Genomic DNA, 17,991 nt, shown 5'->3' with positions numbered 1-17,991 from the left:
ATAATGACACTGATTTTACAAGTGAAACACGTTTGGCTTACATTTTTATAATACTGTTTTCATTTTTTTGGGTCTTTTCTTTGAAAAATAACACATCTGATTAATCATTCAGCTAGCTTACACACACTATTAACAGAATATTTTAATGTAGTGTAGATCAAAATGAATAATACAGTAATAGGTTTACTATTGAGGTCAAGAATGTGTGTATTCAATTAGGTGTGTCATGAATTGTGTTATTTAATCATGTAACAGGTCATGAGATATCAACTGTTGTGAATTAAGACTGTGTTTTTCTTCTTCAACTAATACTTACACCGTTGAGTGTAATTATTTGAAAATCATGACAGTTGAAAATCATACTGACTCTTACTTGCCAATGGAAAGAATTGGAGTAATCGCATTTCCAAAAAAATGTGTGGGAATCAACTTTCAAAATTCTTATCAACTGATTTCATTGATGAACAATATTTTTCCAAATTAATTCATAAGTAGTTAGTCATTATACATTTTTATTTACAAAGGAACTATTTGCAGGTGTATATCTAAAATTAAAAGGTGGTTCGACCAATCTTCTCTTAACTCAAATATCATGTCAAAGATAAGCAATTGATTATTTAAATGGTGTTTAAAATTTATGGAAGACAGAAAAAGACATAAGTAGTTTCATGATATGTCTTCAACTTAGTATTCTGCACCATCTCCATAATCAAAGTGATCGCATAAATCCAGCATGTTTAAATAAAAAAAAGCATGTGTCTAAAACTAAAATGTCTATCGGTTTAACATCACATCCAACTGAAAAAGGATTTTGAGGGGGAAAAGACGTCATTAACAGTCAGAAAAAACTTGACCTTTTGCAAAGCTGAATATAACTGTAGACCGATTGTGAATGTGAATGTGCAGATGTGTATGACAATAATATTTAGTATGGTTTTAATTTATTGTATTCATCATAGGGGTCTTAATTCCAGAAAACGGAATGTATATCAGCTAATGAAGCGAGGCGAAATGTTTTGCACGATTTATGCCAAAACATTATATAGTGTTTTCAAGAAAAAGAAGTTCACAGTACGATAAATAAACCTGTGTACTACGTTTTAAGTTAATATAAGTCACAAATTCGTGGTAATTTAACTACCTTGTTATCTTTCAATACCAGGCAAACTAATTAATTTTCAACGTGACATGATTATTTCGCTTTGGAAACAAATGTTCCTATTTTACGCAGTTCTATATTGCACACAGATGATGAGTTAATGAATTACACATTTTTAAGTGTGCACATCTGTTATTGTACAGATTACAATTCAACAGTTTTCAATGTTGGAAATGTAAATACACAGTTTATCAGCAAACAAAGTAAATGTGAAATTGCCTATTATATGGCGTGATTCAGATGTGGATATTAAAAAATTCCAACGATCTTTTAGGGTACATACAAACGACGACCCTTTCATCTTGCAATAGTATTAAAACATTTGACTTTTCTACACTAACTCCTACTGGATACTTTACCTAATGCTGGCAATGCTACTGATGGCTTGTTTAACTCATCAACTTTTTCCAGGACAGTTTTAAATTTATTCTTTAAGTTAACATGACTGTCTTCCATATTGATATGTATGATAAAGTCACAACTTAAATTTCTTCCTGCTATTGTTGTGGCAACACCATCTCTCTTCATTTCTTTCTCTAAAGAAATATTACAAAGCTAAATTATTGAAAATACAGGTTTAACAAATGTTATAACTCCACAATTACAATACATGATAATGAACTTCTGAATAGAATGATTTTGCTGTTTCATTAACCTCAATATTTCATGTTCAGTGTTTCGTGTAACTGTTTAAGACTAATTAGCATGAATGCCTATGTTATTGGACAAAAGATGCGCAGAAAGTGAAAGCAGTAATATTCCCCAGACTCAGCATAATAGACTTGATATACAATCTTTAACCAATCTGGTCATACAACTTTAAGATGTACAGTATTTTATTTGAATTGGCTATACATTGTGTAAGTGCGTGGCAACTGAAAATTTACCAGTGTTAATTCAAAGGGTTAAATATCAACGACCAATAACTTACTAGATGCTGGAATTGACAACAGCTGTGACAGTTCTCTTCCTCCTTTTTTGAGAATAGCTTGAGACACACCACCTGTAAGATATGACAGTAGTCTTTTAAGAGTGGAACGTCCCTCTTTTAAATTGTTTAGGACGGTTAAGACTGTTGCGGACTCAAGTCTGGGACAGCAATTGTTTTTATAAGGATGCTTCATTGCCTAGCACATTATTTATTTCCAAATATGCGAATTGATTGCGTTTTAAACTATATTACAAATAAGCAGATTATCAAATCATATTACCATGAACAGATATTTCCGTGAATACGTTATTCATATATTGCTCTGATAATTTACAGCAATATTTTGACTTGCGGTGAACGTGGAGTATTAGAAAACAGTCACGAAAATCATAGCCGTAAAGTTTCAAGAATATGACAGATGAACAAGCATCAGCAACTTGGTTGAAAAGTGAAAAAAAAAAATTTATTCATCAAGACTTAAGAATCACCTCTTGTCAAATCTAGTTCTCTGTTAGTACCATTAACAATAACATCAACATTGGCCTCAGTTAAGTCCCCTTGGTAAACTTTCAAGGTCAAATCTCCAATGTCAACACTACTTTGTTTATTATCTGCTAAAGCTCTCTGCTGCCATCCACCTGATACTTTTTGATCTATAAATAGATATAAATGAACTGTTTACAAACGACGTATAACATACAGGATTCTCAATTAAAAAGATATTCAGCTAATTTTATGTTTTAAGTTTAATTGATCAGGATTTAGAAATCTACTTCATCTGTTAGTTTCTGTTGTAATTATAAATCTTGAAACCAGATAAAAAAAAATCATATCTGGAAAATATAATGTATACAAAGATAAATATCCACAGAGCGGGGTAAGGGAATGGATTAGGGTGAGGATGTCGTGTTATCTTCACAATGCTTCTGATCATGTTTCATAATATTTCATGATTGTTTGACAAAGCTATTGATGTTAAAAAAAACTTGTGACTTAACCTAATGCCCGCGTCACACTGTCGCGATTTTTACATACGATGGACACCCGAATGCGAAAATAGTTAGGTTCGTACGAAGTTGGTCCTGATCTCGTTAAAATACCAAAAAGTGACCGAAGCAAGTACGATGAATAACGAAGTCTATACGATGGTGCCGAAATTATAAACGATAGCAAAAGATGGACATACGAAGGTTAACCGAAGACGGGTATTTAAGCTTCATATCTCAGCCGAAGCCTACACGATGGATCACGAAGGCTACACGATGGATTACGATGATGGCGCGATGGCCATACGATGTCTAAAAGACGTCGTGTACAGCTTACGATGCATTAAAACTATTTGCCGAAGGCATCACGCGTTTTAAACTGTTTGATCAATATTGAATATATATTATTGACTTTAAAGTTCAAAGGTGAAGGTCACAGTGAAAGTTGTAATACAAGGCAATATCACCCTTGTGCACACTCTAAAACCAATATGCTTCAAAAGATTTTAACCACTTTTGTTATACTGTTCCTCCTTGTAATGATCTGAAATTTTTTTACGTTCAAGGCCAAAGGTCAAGGTCATGCAGATGGACTTGTTTTTTCTCCTTGAAATAGCATAATACACAGGAAATTGGTTGCTCATTTTTTTACCTGCTGGTTCTAAAGACAATGTTAAAGGTATTTCCAGTTACTGAATGTTTTGGTTGATTTCTAAAAAAATAGTTTATAAATATATGCATATTCAATTTACCATTTTCTGCATGTGTCATATACAAATATAGTGCACGGTCCATATTTGTCCCCAATATGTTACATACGAGGGGATGCCACGCTCGGCATTGCCTTGTTTGAACTGTAAAATGTGTGCACTAGTCTGAATAATCACCCATTATTATGCCCATGTTTACTGATCTATCTTAAAGGTAATAATGAGTTCGTTGATCCCTTTTATTCAAAAAGAGCTCTTTCCAGGAGAATATCATAATAATATAGACAAAAGGAAGGATGTGGGGAAAGCAACAAATGCGGCAAAATAAGACATATAGAAAACAAAATGGTTATGGAGTACATTCGTGTGACAACAACTCAGACGATACCTAAAAAATTAGAATAATGAAGAAAAAGTTGGTTTCCCTATATACGTGTACCTGCAGTGTTGGTGTACGAGGCGCGTTTATGATTTTCATTATGTTATTTAATATGAAAAATTGACAAAAAATAATATTTTTCTTGTAAAAGTAAATCCTGAGCCTGTAATAGCTGCTCTTCTTGTTCCATTTGAATTAATAGAAACAACGCTGTCGCCTTTCTTGTTCTCATAGAATCATATGATATGAGCTCCATGTTTTGTGAACGTCTTTCTTAACTGTCGCATTAGACTGACCAGTGCATATCGCGCATGGCACTTTAAATGTATTTTAGCGCGAAAATTAACTTACATTTAGCTGGATTTATTGCCGTCGTAGTTCCATCTTGTCGCCTTCGTACTTTTATTCGATGGCAACACGACTGGATTACGAGGTCTTCACGAAGTCGTGTTGCCATCGTAAGACCTTCTGGTATCTTCGTGATTCATTCGTGTAGACATCGTAATGTCAAAACTGCCCGATGGAAACGATGGAAACACGAATGCAATACGATGTGCAAAGATGCATTCCCGGTGACATTACGATGGTGAGGATGGTCAACCGAACTCAATACGAACCCTCAACATCGGACGCACCTTCGGGGATTTTTTAACATGTTAAAAAATTTAGAACCCTTTCCGAAGTTTTCCCCGAAGGCTAGAAAAAGTGGCCGATGGTTAAAGATGGTTAAAGATGGCACTACGAATAGCCCGATCTGGATACGATCAGTCCCGATTTTGAAAATTTCCATTATCGTGTTGTCATCGGCGTAAAAATCGGGACAGTGTGACGCGGGCATAAGAATCGTCATTAAGGAGACTCGCGGGTACAAAAAAATCAGCAAATTTTTTTCATTACAAATTTTATTTATTACACTATTAGTTATTACTTTATGATATGGTATAAAAAATATTAGTAAATTATTTTATTGTTAATTATTTTAATATCTAACTTCAATTACCATTTACGTCTTTACTTAAAGAGGCTCGAGGGTAGAAAATATCAGCAAAAATGTAAACATTTTTTTTCATCATAAGCTTTATTTACTACACTATTAGTTGTTACTTTATGATATGGTACAAAACTCAACAAAAGCTAATAAAGCTCCAAACTATCTCATTACTGTCTTTTTTTTTTTTGCAGTAAAATTGAAATATCTTTTTTAACTCACTGGTGACCTATATTTTTCATTATTTTTTTTTTCTTCAAAAAAGCTGAACTTAAACTAAACTATTGTTAAAATAAAGCGAATTCTGTAATTTAGTTCTTTTGTTTATTTCAATATTACTTGTTTTATCATATTAGGTAAACAAAAAAATGCACCTTTTACAAAAATGCATGCTTCTTTCGAAGGCAGATTGTAAACTTAAATGATCGATGACCCCATATTTTTATTTCATTTTTCTATTTAGTATAGAATAAAGTTTATCTATAGAAAAAATAGCGAAATCATATATTTAAAAAAAAAAAGTCCCCTAAGAGACAAAAATCTCAGATTGAAAACAATAATACATTTGAGGATGTCGGATGTCGGACGATAGCAAAGTGTTAGCAATAGGTTACACTAGACATTAGGACCAGGTGATTCCAAAGACATAACTTTTAATTATCTTACCAGATATTGATATAAGAGGTGTTATCCCAACAAAACCTGGATTGCATACTTCCATTCTAATATTGGCTTTATCAAAATATCTTACAAGTGCTGATACAAAATGGTCCACAATATCGTCTTTGACATCACATAAGTAGATCTGTCGTACTGATGATGAAACTCCATTCTCTTCCATGTAATCACGGATAGCCTCTACAATAACTTTTGTTGCGTTATTTGCAGGATAGCCAAAAGTACCAGTACATAAAGCTGGAATTGCTATACTTCTATATTTCTTATTTTCTGTTTTCTCTAAAGATGCCTGAATACATTCACTTAAATATTCACCTTCTGAAAAGCGACCATTCTGCCAGACAGGTCCAACCGCATGTGCAATCATTTTACAGTTGAGGTTTCCAGGAGCACTACAGAAAACTTCTCCTTCATACATTCTTTTGTGTTTGTTTTTTGAACGAACATAATCATCACATTCTTTCTGTATGCTATATCCACCTGGAAATGTTTTTGAATGATATTCAAAATGTTTTTGTTCATATATCCTTTATATTTCTAAAATAGTTTTTTTCCTGATCATTCTATTGTGTGAAACTTGAAGAAAGTGAGAAAAAAAGATTTGCCAGTAAAAAAAAACACATAGCAGCAGCTGGCTGATGATATAACACTTTTTTGTAGTTCAAAATCAGATATATCTAAAGCTATGAATATTATGAATAATTTGGTTCTTTCTCAGGGTTGAAGTTAACCCGTAATCAATAGAAGAAATTTTGATTGAGGCGCTGAAAAATAGCGCAGATAAAATTTAGGGCAAACGCTGGACAGCCAAACCCATCAAAGCTTTAGGCATATATCACCGTACATCAAGACTTAGCGTGGCGGGTCATGCATCAAGAGTTCATATTCAGATCACATTTACATGTAAGTCTTGAAAATTAAGTATCAATATTTTCGCGTCCTGAGTATTTAGATTTTACTTAACGCTGAACGTTAAATAGCCATTCATTCCATTCATTATCATTCTATAGAAGGATTCAGAAGTTGGTTTAATTAAAAGTGTAAAAAAAATACATGTTTGTTTTATCGCTCATTTTGGGACTTTAAAAAGTTTATTTACGAAATTAACTTATGATAGATGAACAGCTGAACAGCTAAATAAATCCAAGTCAAAATCGTCATTATAAGAGGGTTTTGATATAAGATTTGTATATCTCATACATTGCTTGCCAAATTCTATACAGGATCCTTCTGTTTTGGATTCCCAGTTAAAAGGAAACAAATCTAATTTTACAGTAAAATTATTTTTACCGCATAGATGCTGTTAAGAATCGTTTTTGGAAAGATTCAGTACATGGGTATATGAGACAAATAACTTCCTTTTACATAAATGTTCTTCTTCGTGTAATAAAGATCATGTTCACTGATCAACAGGGATATACAAAACAAAAATAAATCATACAAAGTTTTTATTCGAAGCGGTAAGGGGCCTGTAATTCAGTGGTTGTCGTTGGTCGCTGTCTATCATTATTTTGTTCGTGTTTATCATTTTATTCATAAATCAGTCAATTGGTTTTATTCGTTTGAGTTGTTATGCATTCAGTCATTTAGAACATTTATGGGTGACTTGGTTATGGCTTAATTCATTGTTAAATATATATAGTTTTAACATTTACGCCATTTAGTGAATAGTTTTCTTATAAAAAAGATAATGAGAAATGATTGCCAAGAAGACAATTATCCACAAGAGACCAAAAAGACACAGACATTAACAACTATAGGTCACCGTACGGCCTTCAACAATGAGCAAAGTCTATACCACATAGTCAGCTATGGCCCCGATATGACAATGTAAAACAACTCAAACGAGAAAACTAACGGCCTTACTTATATAAAAAATGAACGAAAAACAAAAATGTAAGATATAAACAAAGGACAACCACTGAATTGCAGGCTCTTGACTTGGGACAGGCACATACATAAGTAATGTGGCGAGGTTAAACTGCTAGCGGGATCCCAACCCTCCCCTAACCTGGGACAGTGGTATAACAATACAGCATAAGAACGAACTATAAAAATTAGTTGAAAAAGGCTTAACTCATCAGATGGACAAATAAGCATTCATACCCTATCTTCTTATTTATTTCAATAAACGACAAGCAGTGTCCAAATTAATACTTTTTAACAATAAAATACACGGGATGGTAAACTCCAAAAGTAATTGACAGTTATCTAACTGTATTGTAGATCCCTGCTAAAAAGTTTTTAAAAGTATTACCTTTCTCAACAATAACTTTAGCCAGTCCTCCTACATGTTTCAGATCTTTATTGGCACCATTGACAATAACATCGACATCAAGTTCTGTAATATCCCCCACAACCGTGATAATGGTCTGCCCTGAAGGTGTGGTACACATAGCTGTCTGTGTGTATATTTTCCTTGGTGAGATCAGCTGGGCTTGATCTCTATGATCCTCATCATCACTATCCTCACCAGTCTGCAGATGTACTACAACTTTGTTCCTTTTCTCCACTTGACTGATTTTGGTTTGTCCTTGGTCACTTGTCATATGTTTCACAATGCCAGCTTTTTTTAAGATGTATTTATTTTTATAAATAGAATTGACAATACCATCAATCTTCTCCTTTGCATCTTTGACTCCATTTGAATTTCCACGAATGAAAACACGGATATTATCAAAGTTCAGTGTCACACGATTTTTTAAACACTTTTGTTGAAGAGTACTTATTTCTGATTGGTACTGTTCTTGCAAAAATCTCAACTCGGATCTTGTCAGCTGTATATTTTCTTCATAAACTGCATGGCGATAAAAGATGTCGCTGACGTTTTCTTCCACTTTTCCTGCACCTTTTGCTGAAGTTTGGTAAATAACAACAGTTTATCAATCAGTATTATAATTACAGGAATAAACCAGATGCTCCACAGGACGCAGTTTTATACGACCGCAGAGGTCAAACCCTGAACAGTTGGGGCAAGTTTAGACACAACATTTAAGCTTGATACAGCTCTGAATTTGGATTGTAATTAAATAGTTGACACAACATAGGTTTCTGACACCGAATGAATGTGGTCTAAAAACTTAAACTTAAAAACTAAAAAATTTTAAATTTGACATTTACCTTTTATGGTCCAATATCCAAAATCTAAATACATGGTTAGATTCAGTATATCCTAGAACCCCAATAATTCAATTTTTGATGAAATCATATTATGTTCAATTTTAGACCCTTTAGACCTCAATGTGGACCATTTTGATAACCAGGCCGAAATATTTAAAATCTAAATACATGGTTAGATTCAGCATATTGAAGAACCCCATATATTCAATTTTTGTTGTAATCAAACAAAGTTTAATTTTTGACCCTTTGAACCTTAATGTAGACCAATTTGACAACGGGACTTTACTGTGCAATTGAAGATTTCTTGCTACTGCAAAAAAACTGTGCAATTGAAAATTTCTTGCTATTGCGCAATATTGTGCAATTAGATATTTCTTGCTATTGCGCAATACTGTGCAATTGAAGATTTCTTGCTATTGCACAATACTGTTCAATTGAAGATTTCTTGCTATTGCGCAATACTGTGCAATTGAAAATTTCTTGCTATTGCACAATACTGTGCAATGGAAGATTTCTTGCTATTGTGGAATACTGTGCAATTGAAAATTTCTTCCTTTTGCGCATTACTTAATACAATAATTTTAGACCCCGATTTGGACCAACTTGAAAACTGGGCCCATAACAAAAAATCTAAGTACATGTTTATAATCAGCATGTCAAAGAACCCCAAGAATTCAATCTTTGTTAAAATCAAGCTAAGTTTAATTTTGAACCCTTTGGACCTTAATGTAGACCAATTTGAAAACAGGACCAATGCGCATTTCACTCAATATCTTTTTACTAAAAGTGTCAACATGCTTACACACATTTGAATCAACCTTATAAAACTATTCACATAGTAGTATGTTTATTTTTTCGTAGGACGGTAACTCTGTGAAGCAAAAGTTGGCAAAGTTAGTACTTAGGTACTCAATTTTATCGGTAGAATACTTGTTTCGTATAGGAGAATATTCAGAACGAAATGTTTCATCGACTCCTCAGATTTGCATGAATACATTTGACAAATAGGTGTCTCGCACATATTCATTCCATACAAAAGTTGATGGGTAAACAATATGTTCGTGCTAACAATTTTAAAGATGTAGGATCGCTATTTCTCGCTTTTGTGTCAAATGTAGCAGCTCGAATTAATTACCTTTCTTTTTTATTTTGTTTTTTTAATGAGACAGTTTGAAATCAACTACACTTTTTCTCGACAGTTTATAAATCATACTACCTAAACAAAAACTATTGCCGAAGAAGAAAATTATATGAAAGATAGACAACAACACATGATGTGTAATTATGAATAAATTGTATAAAGTGTTACGAAACATTGTAATTTATTGGATTGTAATAAATGACCTTGAATAATGTATTATTGTTATTGGTGATAAGAATAGAGGTGAATCTACTATAAACACTACCTTACATTTAACCAGTCATCTTACTTGGATTTAGAAAATCCGTCTGTTGACATCCTGATGGTTGTGTTCGGCGTTGTCGTGGATTTTTTCTTGGTATGGGTCTACTCGGTGTATCAGGAGAAGCCCATGGATTTTGTTTCTATGAAATAAGGATTGATAATAAAACTACAGTAACATCCTGAAAAATGTTGGTATAACGTGTGAATCATTGTTAAAGATACGAAATTAAATTTAGCAAGCTGTGCCAGTAAAACAAGCATTTATAAAATCTTATACAGAACCTTACCTTAAACTATATAATATTTTCAGCTTTTAATTTCTCCGTTTTTCCTCGACTTTTTCAAATCACCTTATATATGTTATGACATACTATTGAGAATAACATTGATACTTCAATGTCATACGACGTTCTGCTTTAGATATCAAATATAATGGTCCTAAATTTTGAGCTGAAAGAATAAGTTTCATGGATTTTTTTCTGTTACATATTCGTACTTATTTTGAACTGTGTTTGATTATATGTTATGTTGGGTGCATCGGCTAGACGCATTGTGGGAGGTGAGAGATCTAAAAAAAATATGTAATAATCGATTGGCGTATGTTCGAAGTCAGGAACTTCTACCCTTTGTTGCATAGTGTGTTGTTTTTAAATTTTCATTCATTCGTATGGTTTGGAGTTAACTGTCGCTTCCATTTCGATAAACTAGTATTCAGCATGGAAAAATTTGTCGTAAAATTGTCACAAATTATATTTATTTCTAATGCAGTTTTATGACATTACTAAAAAATATATGCAACCCTTTATATATTGACATAAATAACAATGTCATCAATCTTTTCAATTGTGTGTGGTCCAAATAAAGTTTATTTTAACAATTTCTATAATGAGTAATGAAATTTTATTGCGTTGTGGGTATCAGTAAAAATATACAGTTCGTCCTATGATTTAATGGTGATGGCCTTATCATCTTGTATGTAAAAAAAATTATTGGATATTATTTATATATATTATATGAAAAGATAATCTTTCTAAATATGAATTCATGTTTAATTTTCATGAAAATACAAATGAGATATAATCTGAGCTTGGTCCTGAATGTGATTAGTGACTTGTGACTTGTGATCTCTAAAGAAGAGCTATCATTCTTCACCTACCATCATCAATTTAAATATTATGATCAATTTTATTCCCACTTTTCATTCAGTCTCTTCAAGAGTCAAAAAAACATTTGTTCATTTTAAACCATGAAAAAACACGAAATGTTTTCCATTTCACTGAAACCTTTTTGAACAAAAAAAAATCGCATCAAAACTTTAGTTTCCTACCTTCAGTAATGATTATAAGAATAGAATTTGAAATAAACAAAATACAAATAAAATGTGAAAAATATGTAATGGTTACACAAAAAACGGCATAAGATTAATGTATTCAGTATGTATATATAAACTAGAGGCTCTAAAGAGCCTGTGTCGCTCACCTTGGTATATATGAATATTAAACAAAAGAAGCAGATAGATTTATGACAAAATTGTGTTTTGGTGATGGTGATGTGTTTGTACATCTTACTTTACTGAACATTCTTGCTGCTTACAATTATCTCTATCTAAAATGAACTTGGCCCAGTAGTTTCAATGAAAAATGTTAGTAAAAATTTACAAATTTTATGAAAATTGTTACAAATTGACTATAAAGGACAATAACTCCTTAGGGGGTCAATTGACCATTTCAGTCATGTTGACATATTTGTAAATCTTACTTTTCTGAACATTATTGCTGTTTACAGGTTATCTCTATCTATAATAGTATTCAAGATAATAACCAAAAACAGCAAAATTTCCTTAAACTTACCAATTTAGGGGCAGCAACCAAACAACGGGTTGTCCGATTCATCTGAAAATTTAAGGGCAGATAGATCTTGTCCTGATAAACAATTTTACCCCGTCAGATTTGCGCTAAATGCTTTGGTTTTTGAGTTATAAGCCAAAAACTGCATTTTACTTTATGTTCTATTTTTAGCCATGGCGGCCATCTTGGTTGGTTAACCGGGTCACCGGACACATTTTTAAACTAAATACCCCCAAAATAATTGTGGCCAAGTTTGGATTATTTAACCTAGTAGTTTAAGAGGAGAAGATTTTTTGTAAAAGATTACTAAGATTTACGAAAAATGGTTAAAAAATCATTATAAAGGGCAATAACTCCTAAAGGGGTCAACTGACCATTTCGGTCATGTTGACTTATTTGTAAATCTTACTTTGCTGAACATTATTGCTGTTTACAGTTTATCTCTATCTATAATAATATTCAAGATAATAACTCAAAACAGTAAAATTTCCATAAAATTACCAATTCAGGGGCAGCAACCCAACAACGGGTTGTCCGATATATCTGAAAATTTAAGGGCAAATAGATCTTGACCTGATGAACAATTTTACCAATGTAAGATCTGCTCTAAATGCTTTGGTTTTTGAGTAATAAGCCAAAAACTGCATTTTACCCCTATGTTCTATTTTTAGTCATGGCGGCCATCTTGGTTGGTTGACCGAGTCACCGGACACATTTTTTAAACTAGATACCCCAATGATGATTGTGGCCAAGTTTGGATTAATTTGGCCCAGTAGTTTCAGAGGAGAAGATTTTGTAAAAGATTTCTAAGATTTACGAAAAATGGTTAAAAAATGACTATTAAGTTCAATAACTCCTACAGGGGTCAACTGACCATTTTGGTCATGTTGACTTATTTGTAAATCTTACTTTGCTGAACATTATTGCTTTTTACAGTTTATCTCTATCTATAATAATATTCAAGATAATAAACCAAAACAGTAAAATTTCCATAAAATTACCAATTCAGGGGCAGCAACCCAACAACGGGTTGTCTGATTCATCTGAAAATTTAAGAGCAGATAGATCTTGACCTGATGAACAATTTAACTCCGTCAGATTCGCTTTAAATGCTTTGGTTTTTGAGTAATAAGCCAAAAACAGCATTTTACTTTATGTTCTATTTTTAGCCATGGCGGCCATTTTGGTTGGTTGACCGGATCACCGGACACATTTTTTAAACTAGATACCCCAATGATGATTGTGACCAAGTTTGGTAAAATTTGGCCTGGTAGTTTCAGAGGAGAAGATTTTTGTAAAAGTTAACGACGACGGACGCAGGACGACGCCGGACGCCAAGTGATGGGAAAAGCTCTCTTGGCCCTTTGGGCCAGGTGAGCTAATAATAGGCAAAATTAACATAAGTTACTCTGAATTATACTTGAAGAAATAATACGTACCTGTTTGTCGTTCAGTGTTTTTGATTCTTCTAATTGTTTAATGAAATTTGCCTCTTTATCTCTGCTTTCCTTTATTAACATCTCTTTCTCAAGGGTAATTCTGAAATCAATTGTTAGTATAAATCACAGTTCGTATGATTTGAAGAAGAAAAAAATGAGTTACTTTAATAAACTGAAACAAACAAGCGAAGGTTACAGCCTTGTCATAGAGAGACAACAGATATAAAGAAAAACATATCAATCAAAAAGCAAGAGACGCAGATAGACCGATCAAACCATTGTAAACAACAATCCACAAGTTTTCAAAGACAAACAAGTCCACAAATACTTCCATAGAAAATTTGGACACTCTGATAATGAACCTTCTCGATCGTAAATTGAAACAATTACTGTCGTGTTTCATTAAAGGTGTAACACAAGATTATAAAACGAATTCCTTAAACAGAACCGTCATATAAATTCGTGTTCTATATATATATATAATGTCCAAATTATACATTAGTAAACTAAATAATTCCAAGTATAGTGACGATATTGGTCGCATCTATCCTAAAAGAAACAAAAGGATTCAGTTAAGTTTGCTTCATAGCTTACATCTTACATCTAGAAGTTAACAATGTGGGTCGGTTGAGAACAAAATGTTTAGACAAAAGAGATGAGTTAAGCTTAGATGTAAACTTTTAATTTTTTTTCAACATTCCACCTGTATTTACACTTGGTTTTTAGCAGGGTTTGTGTTGCTGAGTCGTTTTTCCTATTGTGTTTTATACTGTCCTTTGTCTTTTGGTCTGTATCTCTTTTTGTCATGGCGTTGTCAGTTTATTTTCTACTCATGAGTTTGAATGCCCCTTTGGTATCTTTCGTCTCTCTTTTATATGTCTTATAAGATAAGTGTTTAAAATCGAATTAATTTAAAGGAACCTTAGACTGATAATCACAAACCTTTTAAGCTTTTCTTCCCCTTCCTTGCATTTTCTTTCTAATAACTGATATTGGTCGTTAGCATTCTTTCTCTTTTGAGTTTCGTCATTCAATTTAACCTCAAGTTCTCTTCTTTCACGATCAATTTTCATTTTCTCATCTTTAATGCTAGCTATCTCGAAGCTTAATGTGTCGACTAACCATAAAGAAATATATATTTTTTGAAGCTGGTAAATGGCAAACAAAATGGTTCTGTGTTAGAAGTTTCAGTAATTCAGAAAAAATATTCAAGACAGCCGCTGTTACATTCGAAAACTTTTTAACTTCTGATATACAGAATTGTACTTTATTCGGCTTTAAAATCTTTTTATTCAAGCTTCACTGATTTTGTCTTTGGAAGACAAAAAGCGCGTCAAACGACCACAATTTTTATCCTGGTATCTATGATGGCTTTCATTACTAATATACAACTTTTAGGTATTGTTTGTCAAAATATTCATATAATTATTTTATCTATACTTTTATTCAAAATGTAAAATAGTTTGACAATGAATGTGATTATAAATATTTCGGTCTAGTACGATTAATCTCTATGTGGATTTATGGGTATTCAAATCGCACATTCATTTTAAATTCTCGATGCATATATAGCAGATGACTTAATATCTCATCTTTGTTTTGTAGGCATTTATTTTAGAAGACACCAACAGAATTTCTATACTTTGAAGTGTTATTTTGTTTTTGGATATTTTTTTATGCAATCAATACTCTCATGTTGTCACCCTACCGCTGTCACAACTGTGTCGTTATGTTTATCAATTTTTTGAAGTCGAGATGACTTCTTTATCACTGATGAGTTCTTCTTCACATGTTTTATCGTTGAACCAGAATTGGAGCATATGTTTCATCTTAGTTCAAGTTGCAGAGTTCAAAACTTAAGACTGTTACATTAAATCAATGTCATTTACATCAATAAACGACAAAAATTAACAAAAAGAGGGAATTTATTTTCGTAGAGAATGCACATACCCTGTATTGCTTTTGTGTTTCCAACATCGTTGTAGAATACCTTCTCTTGATGAAGAAGATACCATATCAGGTGCTTAGTTCCAGCAATATTTACACTTGACATGGTTGTCTCAAGAAAAAGCAACTTATTGTGTTGTTTCTTTGTTATTTCAATAAAACTGTTGCTATTGCAAAACTGATTTCTATGTTGGGTTAATTTGGAAAACCCTGCTGTCAAAAAGTTTTCGTAGACAATAGCTTTTAATGCATCTGTGTCAATTTTTGTTTTGCTGAAGAAATAGAGATGGGTACTGTTAACTGTCCAGACTACTGGTAGATGTTCCTTTTGAAGAATTTCGTTGAAAAATTCGGAAGACTCTTTAGAGATCAACAGTTTTAGAATCAGAGGATCAAAGAGTAATTTCTCGTTGAACAAATCAGATAACAACTTGTGTACTTCTTTTTCTGCTTTGTTTATCGTGATATCTCTCCCTTTTAAATACAGACTGGAACTTTCTTCTTGCAGACGAAAGACAACATCAGAGAAAGTTTTACTGAGTGTTTCTGTAATTCCAAAACACTTGACAGCTTCAATTTTCCACTTATCTCCAAGTTTTACTACTTTGGTGGCAGTAAGTCGATTGATTTCGTCAATTTGTTTAGTGATCAGTGACTTCATGTTCTCAAATCCTACTACAAAAATATTGGTTTCGTCTCGCATAAGGTCAATGCATTGTTCTTTTAATTCTTTTTTGAATAGCTCCTCTACTAAGTCTGATGTAAACTCTAATCTTTGAATAGGTTTCATAACAATATCATCAGTTTCTCTAGCTAGAGCCCTCTCAATTTCAGTAAATATATCTTCACCTTCCAGTGAATGTACCTTTATTTCTAAAAGTTCTTCGGTCGAATTTATGCTTTCAACGATTGAACTTTCCAAATTACGAATTATTTTCTGTACTGTTGACAAATGGTGTGTAATTAAAAACTGCATTTTCAATGGAATAAGAAATCCTGATGTGTTGTCTAAAACTTTGTTGTTTGAACATATTTTTATACGAAAGTTTTTCCATGGGGGTTTCCAAGTAAAATGATACTTATCATCTGTGGAATCTAAAAATATAAATAATCTCGATAAAGTGTTAAATGAAAGTCATGCATTTTTTTTATATAGAAGCCATTGCTGTAAGAAAGGAACCTATAAGTACCCGGCCACGTCCACTTGTATTTTTGTCCATCAGATGAGTTAAGCCTTTTTCAACTGATTTTTATAGTTCGTTCTTATGTTGTACTGTTATACCACTGTCCTAGGTTAGGGGGAGGGTTGGGATCCCGCTAACATGTTTATCCCCGCCACATTATTTATGCATGTGCCTGTCCCAAGTCAGGAGCCTATAATTCAGTGGTTGTCGTTTGTTTATGTGTTACATATTTGTTTTTCATTCATTTTTTACATAAATTGTTTTACATTGTCTTATCGGGGCCTATTATAGCTGACTGTGCGGTATGGGCTTTGCTCATTGTTGAAGGCCGTACGGTGACCTATAGTTGTTTATTTCTGTGTCATTTTGGTTTTTTGTGGATAGTTGTCTCATTGGCAATCATACCACATCTTCTTTTTTATATACTACCTTATAACTGTCTTAGAACTTTAGTAAATAAGTTTGAAATTTTATTGTTTTGTTCTGTCCTGAATGTTTTTTCATTAATTTGTATTGTAGGCCTGTCATGTAAAGTTTTCATTTTAGAGTTATATTTAACATTGCCTTAAAGTAGATGGTTTGGCTAGCCACAAAACCAGGTTCAACCCAACATTTTTGCTTAAAATGTCCTGTACTTAGTCAGGAAAATGACAATTGTTATCAATAGTTCATTTCTACGTGTGTTGCATTGTCGTTTGGTTTTTTATTGTACGTTGGTGTTTCTGTTGTTTTCCTCTTATACTTGATGTGTTTCCCTCGGTTTTGGTTTGTGGCCCGGATTTGTTTTCTCTCAGTCGATTTGCGGTTTTCGAGCAGCGATATGCTACTGTTGCCTTTAATTTGATCTTATTTATTTTTTTACTGTTTTTGTGGGTTTTTTTCAGATTATATTTCAATGTCTTTGTATATAAAAACGAATAGTACCGAATCATTTATAATAACGATAAATTAAAAAAACATTTTTAAGTGTCGTACGTTCGATGTCTTTTAAGGATTTCCTTTATCAGAAACATGCAAAACCTAAACATTTGTAAGCTATGGATTTGTAAATACACTACAAAATTATGAGCTTTATAACGATTATGTTTGATAATGCACATGTTATAATGGGGTTGATCTTTATATAAAAATAGTTCTATATGTAATATCTTTTTTCATTATTGTACGGAATTTAAATCGGGTAGGTCATTTGTTTTTTTTTCTTTTTGCAATTTTAAA

The 17,991-nt window shown here is 32.6% G+C and overlaps 1 protein-coding gene across 3 annotated transcripts in view; it reads right to left on the bottom strand.

Moving 5' to 3' along the window:
• Window positions 1-17,991, bottom strand: part of LOC139520540 (protein mono-ADP-ribosyltransferase PARP14-like) — a 32,544-nt gene that overhangs the window by 10,296 nt on the left and 4,257 nt on the right. For all 3 annotated transcript variants that reach the window (XR_011663914.1, XM_071313271.1, XM_071313270.1), the window contains exons 3-11: window positions 15,593-16,684; window positions 14,585-14,759; window positions 13,643-13,742; window positions 10,382-10,496; window positions 8,089-8,685; window positions 5,820-6,311; window positions 2,579-2,743; window positions 2,091-2,162; window positions 1,519-1,695 (exon numbers count right to left, since the gene is read on the bottom strand). Coding sequence is in view for 2 of the 3 variants with exons in the window: in XM_071313271.1 (XP_071169372.1) it covers window positions 1,519-1,695; window positions 2,091-2,162; window positions 2,579-2,743; window positions 5,820-6,311; window positions 8,089-8,685; window positions 10,382-10,496; window positions 13,643-13,742; window positions 14,585-14,759; window positions 15,593-16,684 (2,985 nt within the window). In the remaining variant the exon portion in view is untranslated. The remainder of the gene's footprint in view (window positions 1-1,518; window positions 1,696-2,090; window positions 2,163-2,578; window positions 2,744-5,819; window positions 6,312-8,088; window positions 8,686-10,381; window positions 10,497-13,642; window positions 13,743-14,584; window positions 14,760-15,592; window positions 16,685-17,991) is intronic.

This window comes from Mytilus edulis, chromosome 4 (assembly GCF_963676685.1).
Source record: "Mytilus edulis chromosome 4, xbMytEdul2.2, whole genome shotgun sequence".
NCBI classification, from domain to species: Eukaryota; Metazoa; Mollusca; class Bivalvia; order Mytilida; family Mytilidae; genus Mytilus; species Mytilus edulis.
Note: the sequence above shows the minus strand (reverse complement) of the source record. Positions and strands in the feature narration are given on the sequence as shown.